The sequence below is a fragment of the Microcebus murinus genome, chromosome 7 (assembly GCF_040939455.1).
Source record: "Microcebus murinus isolate Inina chromosome 7, M.murinus_Inina_mat1.0, whole genome shotgun sequence".
Taxonomy (NCBI): domain Eukaryota; kingdom Metazoa; phylum Chordata; class Mammalia; order Primates; family Cheirogaleidae; genus Microcebus; species Microcebus murinus.
In genome coordinates this window covers 3,259,036-3,267,554 of record NC_134110.1, presented here as the reverse complement: position 1 = coordinate 3,267,554, position 8,519 = coordinate 3,259,036, and the positions used below count along the sequence as shown (strand labels likewise).

General features: G+C 38.2%; 1 protein-coding gene across 1 annotated transcript in view; it reads right to left on the bottom strand.

Moving 5' to 3' along the window:
* Nucleotides 1-1,865: 1,865 nt before the first annotated feature.
* Nucleotides 1,866-8,519, bottom strand: part of HDGFL3 (HDGF like 3) — a 67,053-nt gene continuing 60,399 nt past the window's right edge. Inside the window, exon 6 of the mRNA XM_012763208.2 lies at nucleotides 1,866-2,004. Within this exon, the coding sequence (XP_012618662.1) occupies nucleotides 1,999-2,004 (6 nt within the window). The 3' untranslated portion in view covers nucleotides 1,866-1,998. The remainder of the gene's footprint in view (nucleotides 2,005-8,519) is intronic.

The following is an 8,519-nucleotide window of genomic DNA, read 5'->3' as shown; positions in this document are numbered from 1 at the left end:
TCTTTGCTCTTAATGAACACTTATCTTATTGGTGGCTATAAATATTTTTCTTGTATTTCTGTTATATTTTTAATAAAATTATTTTTGGCCTTTATGAAGACAATTTTGTTAACTTTGAAACATTTTATATATGCATATAAAATGGCTTTTTCTTTAAGAAAATCTGTTATATGTTCCAATTCAAAATGTCATCTACATTCTCCTTATGTTTTTAGTATGAGCAATGAAGAGGACTTTTGATGAATTAATTAAACTTCATTAATTATATAATAAAATGTTCAAAATTAAAAAGTACCTTTTAAGAAAAAAGAAGAACTGGATTGGTATCCTTCCTATCTTTTTATGAACGTTTCCTATCTGGAATCGTGTGAGTATACTACTAGAGAGAAACAAACCAAAACTATAGCTGCCTCCGTAGTGTGCTGTGGAGTGGTGAGTAGATTGGTGCTTTCACATCCTTGGCTGACGTCCTCACTGTCGTCGTCATTAATGGCCCTAGGCTTTTAGATCTGCTCACATTTTTCTCTTCATGTTATTTATTAGCTCTTCACAATAAGAAAACCAAAAGAAAATGGGATACAAATCAATGCATGGATAATACCAAGGACGTCAATCTAGGGTCCACAGGGCTGGTAGATATGCATGTGCAAGCAAATCATGTAGTCATTTTCCCCAACTCCCCTGCCCCCCAGTGTTTTCAAATAACCTAAAACCCAGAGAGAGAGAGAGAGTGCTTAAAAAAAAAGTAATAAAGAAAAAGAAAACCCTCACCTGCACTTGATTCTATTGTCAACTTGCTGTTAACAGTTTTTGCTTTAATATATGAATTACATTAATACCTCACGTTACATATATGAAGCCAAATTACACTAACTTAGTTGTTTACAACCTCAAACCTTACTCCCAGTACACATTCCAATAAATTTATTCTGTAAAAACAATACATTTTTTTGTTTTTGATTTTTTTACAGTAAACTTTTCAACTACAAACCTCGAATACGCGAAAGATGTTCCAAAGACAAGCATAACAGGATTGATAAAACTCAAGCTGACTAAATGTGTTCTCACAATATAAGCTGGCATAAAAATAAATAAAATTCTCTATTATCACAATAGCAACAATAATGTACATATAATAATGGTTTGTGGATGAATAGTAACTATTCTAATTCTAGTTCCAAAAGAAAACAGTTCATTTTAAAAGTCTATATTTAAAAGTCAATGCTTTGTCTGTTTTCCCATAGGGCTGCTGTTGAGTCCAGCTTTAAAATGTAAAGTGTCCACCTTGAGTGATTAGCTCAAATTGTATTGGCATTGGGAAAAAAATAAATCACTGCTTTTATTCTGGAGTAACACAAAAAGACTCACTAACTTCACATATAGAAACTTAGTTTGTGTACATAACAACATGAATTTTGAGAAGTATAAGCTGTCAACTAGCTATTTCTAATATGGAATAGATATTTTACAGTATGGTTAAACTTTACACATGGCCTCAAAACTGAAAGACAATTTTAATTTTATCTTCAATATACCAACATTAATGTATTTAGGAATTAGTTCCTGGGTTCTGTCACAAAGAATAAACTCCATCCTTAAGAATTGTGTTGAGTGGTCATTTAAAAAATGCTAATTTATATTTAACTGAGTGTTTGGTGATGGTGGGGTAAAGGCAGGAAAATGATGAACACAACTGCCTTGATCAAAGGATCCTAGACATTTGTAAGTCTGTGCAGAAATCTTGATAATCCTTAGTGGTTAAGGGCAACTTCATGCAACCAAATAATATGAAATTAAATCAGTAACTTTAAAAAAGGCTAAAATGTCTTCTTTTCCCAAACACAACAGAGAGGAATGTGAATAATGTACATACAAACTGGGGTTCTGTCAATGACAACAAGGACTATGTGTTGGTTCATATCAAATCCAAGAATATTAGACAACCAAACATATAACCTTCTTGTGGTTTCTCTTAATACGCAGCATTCAATAGGGTAGTTAGGTCTGTAAAAAAAAGAAAGAAAACAAGCCTTTAGAGGATTTAGGATACTAACAATGGGAGCTATCCACACCTACATAATATATAACTAATTTTCTGAGGTTTTAATATGTACTGCAACATTAACAATACTTACTCTGCAAGAACAGCTTGAGGCTTTGCTTTATACCGATCAGTACAAAAAGTTAAAGGGCAATACTAGGGCATTTTTAGTGCTACATTAAAAAAAAAAAAAAAAAACAGGAAAAAAAGAATAAACTTTGTCTACTGTCTTTTAGGGCAGTACAACTCCAAAGCTATGTTCATTGCTGGATACGTAAAGTCAATGGAGAAACTGATAAAATCTATCTTTGTGAGGATTGTGATGTCAGAAAAGCTATGTAAAATTTAAAAAGCATTTAAGAGTATGCAGAAATTAATCTTCAAAATATTTACAACTTAATCACTTATGACATGGCTCAAAGAAATATAAGAGTTAACAAAATCAAGATGTTCAAAGTCTTTGACTTTTTGCTTTTGAAAAAAATATAAAGGATGAAAAAAAGGAAGCCTAGATTTCTTTTAAAATTTAGATGGCATCCATGTGACAAATATAAACTATTTGTTTCATAAAAGAGATAGGTTTCAATTTGGATTCCACTTTAAATGGTGTCAGGTTATATTTCCCAAAAAGGATGCTGTTTTTGTTTTCTTCATTATTAACCCAAATATATTAAACCTCTTAGTAAAGCTCTTATAGGATAAATGAAAGAAGGAACTCAGGCCCCAAATATTTTTTCTAAAAACAGCCTACTTCAGCTCTTTATTTCACTAAATGAATGAATGTATTTGTAAGCACACATGTACACACTCATAGGTATGTTCTCAGCCAAAATTTATACAATATTTTTATAAATGATTCCAGGACCTTCATAGGAGGAAAAATTACCAAACCTACCATCCCCTCAATATGGCAGAAATGTGTTTCTGCTTTGAGTCTCGCTTTGTTGCCCAGGCTAGAGTGAGTGCCATGGCATCACCCTAGCTCACAGTAACCTCAAACTCCTGGGCTCAACCAATCCTCCTGCCTCAGCCTCCCAAGTAGCTGGGACTACAGGCATGTGCCACCATGCCCGGCTAATCTTTTGTATATATATTAGTTGGCCAATTAATTTGTTTCTATTTATAGTAGAGACGGGGTCTCACTCTTGCTCAGGCTGGTTTCGAACTCCTGACCTTGAGCTATCCGGCCGCCTCGGCCTCCCAGAGTGCTAGGATTATAGGCGTGAGCCACTGCGCCCGGAGGCAGTCAATCTTAAATACAAAACATTTAAAATCTGTGAACTTGCAAAATGCAATGCCCAGTGACTCCTAATTATTTATTAATAAATAAAAACACTAGATATAAGATTATACTCACAGATACTTTAGAGGAGCTTCCTCCCTTGTGAAGGAAGACATCCATTAGAATAATGAAAAATGGTTAGTCAACCAAAGAAATCTTTAACGATGTCTTATTATTAATGTGAAAGGCAATAAACTCAGTGTTTACCTTGGTAGAAAATTCACAGTAACAACTATTAATCCACATCAAAGAATATTTTTGGAACAGATGGTTCCATAGCAGCCTCAGAGTATTACTAATACCTCAAACAAAGTGAAGGTGGCCAGAGTGTGACCACAACTTTAAGCAAATGCTTATTTTTATCTTTAAACAAGGTACTGTCAAATGGGTGCTTTGTAAAAGCAAATTATAAAATCTGAGTTTTTTTTAAACTTCTCATACCATAGTCATTCTCTTTGTATTTATGTATTAAAAAATATATCTTATTAATTCACAATGGTATATAATCTGGACATGGTACTCTGAGTGTCTGCCAGACCTAAAGTCTCTTCTTAGTAGCCAGAAATGGTTCCTTATGCACTGGTTGTCATGCACCCCTACACTGGATAATGGCTGGGGAATCCAATCAGATTCTCTCTTGAGGTACCTGAATGTGAGGCATATTGAGAGGCTGTAGGGTGGCAGTGAAACTGGAAGGTACTCAGAACACAGTCAGCAGAAGCTGTGCGTCAGTAGAAGTCATAAGGATCTTTTCATGGAGCACCATTTTTATTTTTTTTTTATTTTATTTTATTTTTTTTTTTTTGAGACAGAGTCTCGCTTGTTGCCCAGGCTAAAGTGAGTGCCATGGCGTCAGCCTAGCTCACAGCAACCTCAAACTCCTGGGCTCAAGCAATCCTGCTGCCTCAGCCTCCCAAGTAGCTGGGACTACAGGCATGCGCCACCATGCCCGGCTAATTTTATATATATATTAGTTGGCCAATTAATTTCTTTCTATTTATAGTAGAGACGGGGTCTCGCTCTTGCTCAGGCTGGTTTCGAACTCCTGACCTTGAGCAATCCGCCCGCCTCAGCCTCCCAGAGTGCTAGGATTACAGGCGTGAGCCACCGCGCCCGGCAGAGCACCATTTTTATGTCAGGCATATTTAATATGCCTATTTGAATGTGGCAATTTGGCACTTTGTAAAAAACAAAGTGACTTATTACTGGAAGAGAAACAACTGACAGTATTTGTTGCCAATCATAAAATTTGAGCATTTAAGTGAAAAATCAGAATTTTGAATCCTCCATCATTGGCAGCTTCTCAATACTTAAAGACTTTTCTGATGAGGTAGGTAGTGATATTAAAATATTTTATAATGAAATGGGTCAGTATTTGGAAGGCCCAAACTAATGGGAGCCAATATTTTCCAAATGGGTGAAAATTATTCAAAGTGCCGGGTAGTCCAATGGGTTTTAATGTAACAGAATAGGAAAAGTTAAGATTCCACATTGTAACTAATCTTTAAGAAACTACCTCTTATAGAATTAGTATAATATCAAACAAGAATATCCACAATTAGTTGGCAAGACTATTAAAATATTCATATCTCCATTTTCTAATTGCATATCTACGTAAAGCCAGATTTTCTTCATATACTTCAACAAAAATTACATACTGCAACAGACAGAATGTAGAAGCAGGTAAGAATCCAGCTGTCCTCTATTAAACCAGACATTAAAAAGATTTGCAAAAATGTAAAACAATGTCATTATTCTCAAAGCATTTTTGTGAAAATAACTATATTTTCCATAAATATGCTATTTATATGAAGTTATGGGTTTATTATTATTAAATGAATTAAGTATTTTTAATTCTGTTTTTATTTCTAACTAAGTAAATATCAATAGCTATAACATATATAAACAAAGCTCTCTGGGACCCTCAATAACTTTTAAGAGTATTAAAGAGGTCCTGAGACCAAGAATAAATGAGAGTAAATGGTGAGAGATGAGATTGGAAAGATAAATGTGGTCAGACATGAAGGGAATTATATGATAGAATTAAGAGTTTGGATTTGATGTGTGGGCAGCGGGGACAGGTCCAGGGTCAGAAGAATAAAGGCATGGACACTGGGAAATAGCTACAGTGAACTGCAGGTGTCCTCCCAACATTTATTCTATCTTCTGCCCCTTCCCCCAACTGTGGGGTAGCCTTGTGATTTAGGACTTGATCCCAGCTCCACGGCTGAGTAGAACCTGACAAGTGCGAGCCTTTGCAGGGATTAGATCAGCAGCTGGATCAGGGATGGACAGCTTTCTGACATGGTCTCCTATGATCCCTGCCTCCTGGTATTCACACCCGTGTGTAATCCCTTCCCCTCGAATGTGGCCTGGACTGAGTGGCTTCCTTCTAACAAACAGAATGAAGCAAAAGTGATGGGATGTCACTTCTGAGATTTGGTTACACAAGGCTGATTTCTGTCTTGCCAGCTCTCTCTTGCTGACACTTTATTGCTTGCTCTGATGAAGCCAGCTGCCATGTTGTGAGCTGCCTCATAGAGCAATCCAGGTGGCAAGGAACCAAGGGAGGTCCCTGGCCAACAGCCTGTGAGGAACTGAGGTCCTCAGACCAACACCTGCGAGGAGCTGAATCCTGCCAACAATTACTTGAGTGAACTTAGAAAAGGATCCATCCCCAGTTGAGCCTTAAGATGATTTGAGTCCCAGCTGACCTAGACTGCAGCCTTGTGAGAGACCCAGAGACAGAGGATTCAGCAAGTTGCACCTGACTGGATTCCTGATACACAGAAAAGATGAGATCATAAATGCTGCTTTAAGTCACTAGGTTTTGGGGTAATTTGTTACGTGACAATAGATAACTCAGCAGGCCTAAAGCAAGCAGTGCATGGTATCCTCCTGGCCAGAGATTAGTCACCTCCCTTCCCATCTACGTGAACCAAGCGGAGCCAAGTGTTTGGATAAGAGAGGCTGCTCCTTTCTGCCTCCAGCTTCCACTGGCAGGAGTAAGCAGGTAGTCAGAGAGCCTTCGGGAATAAAGAGGGACCCCTTGTAAGAATCTCTTCTCTCCTTCTCCTACCAATGCTCATTACTTCAACCCAACATCTGCATTGAGACCATCAGGCTTTTTATCCTTGTGCCCTTTATCCTTGCTTGCTTCAAGATGGGCTCTGGACTCACATTCCCAGGCAGCTTTGTACACGTCCTTTAATGACCTCAATTCTTAACAACCTCCATGCCCCCAATTCCTTAATCTCTTCTACTGGGCTCTCTGGAAGTCGCATTCAGCCATTAGCAAACCTCCTATATTCCCAACTGGAATTTCCAAGATCCTCTACTCGCCAACTTTTTCTAACTGAAACCTGCTTTCTCACAAGGGCAGTGCTGTTCTTCCCCTGCAAACTCCTCAAATGTTAGCTCTTTCCTCTCCCATAGCCCTTATACTTCTACTGGCCCTGGAGTGGGGAAGGTGTCCTACTTGCTCTTCACTACTATGGATAAGCTGTTCTTCCTCTCTGCTGTGCCCCCATCCTCTGAGAAGAAAATCTTCCCAGCTTTGAATCTCAGTACTGTAAGCCACTTACTGCAGCCATCCACAGACTCCCTGGATTATTCCCCTAATTCCTTAAAGACTTTAGCTCTGGCCCACTGTCATTCAGTATCTTAATTCCTGCGATTTCAATATCCATGTAGATTATCATTCTAACATTCTGGTATCTCAGTTTCTTGGCATCTTCTCTGCCAAAGATCCTGTTCTCTGCCAAAGATCCTGTCCTCTGCCCTATCTTAGTCATTCAGTCCCATGGTTATTTCTTAATTTCTTAAGTGATTTGTAACCACTGGAGTATTATTTGTAAATACTGTTTTAAGCCACTGTTTTAGGAGTAAAATTATGGGGGAATTTTAGGTTGTTATAAGTTAGGGGTTCTACTGGTATTTAAAAGACAGGAGCCAATGGTGCTAAGTGTCCTATGATGTGGATGGTATGCATACAATGAAGCATTATCCCACTCAAAATACCAATAACACCTGCACTGCCATCAGCAACTACTGCAACACTTCCACAATTCAACTCAAATATCTCACTCTATCACCACCTATATTTCTAGCTCACTCCCTCTATTTGATATTCCATCTCCAATAATTCTTTGATATGCAAAATCTGTCAATCATACCTTTTCTGCGTGTACATCTCTCCCTCTTAACATATTTTGAATTCCATGGCACATTGTTATAATCACTCCCTTGCACACACCCTCCATTCCCTGGTCTTCAATCTCCTTTACCCTACTCACTGGGCAAACCCCAATTCTAGTTAAATTCAATTTTCTGCTCTGTGACTGGGCAGTTGAATATGCCTAGAGAAAAAATACACAACCATTCTGTGTGCTCTTACTTCAAATTCATGACCACCAGCCTCAAGTGGGCCCTTACTGCTACCTGGCAACTCAACTTCATTTTCCAGGTTCATTCACTCTCCTATTCTTCTAAATGACAACTTTATATATTTTCCTCTCTCTTGAAGCTCCCAACACTTCTTCCTGTTCTCATTCTCAAATGCCAACTTTATTTCTTAAGAAAATAGAAGCAATCGGATGAAAACCTTTTTTTGAGACAGAGTCTTGCTCTGTTTCCTGAACTAGAGTGAGTGCCGTGGCATCAGCCTAGCTCACAGCAACCTCAAACTCCTGGGCTCAAGCAATCCTCTTATCTCAGCCTCCCGGAGTAGCTGGGACTACAGGATGTGCCACCATGCCTGGCTAATTTTTTCTATATATTTTTAGTTGGCCAATTAATTTCTTTCTATTTTTAGTAGCGACGGGGGTCTCGCTCTTGCCCAGGTAGGTTTCGAACTCCTAACCTCAATCTATCCTCCCGCCTTGGCCTCACAGAGTGCTAGGATTACAGGTGTGAGCCACAGCGCCCGGCCCAGATGAGAAATTTTATGAGCTCTCACCCCAATTATCTACTTACCAGCATCTGTGCCCAAAAACTCTGCCTTCCCTTCTGTTTCGATGGATGAACAAAGGTGACCCCTTCTAGATGTGCACCAGATCTTATGCCTTTTTTAAAGGATACTGCTTCAGCAATTCTTTCTTACATTATTATTCTGTGATCATTCCTCACTGGGGTCATTCTTACCAGCATCTATGCTATAAATTCTCTCATCAGGAAAAAAAGCCCCTCCTTGACCTT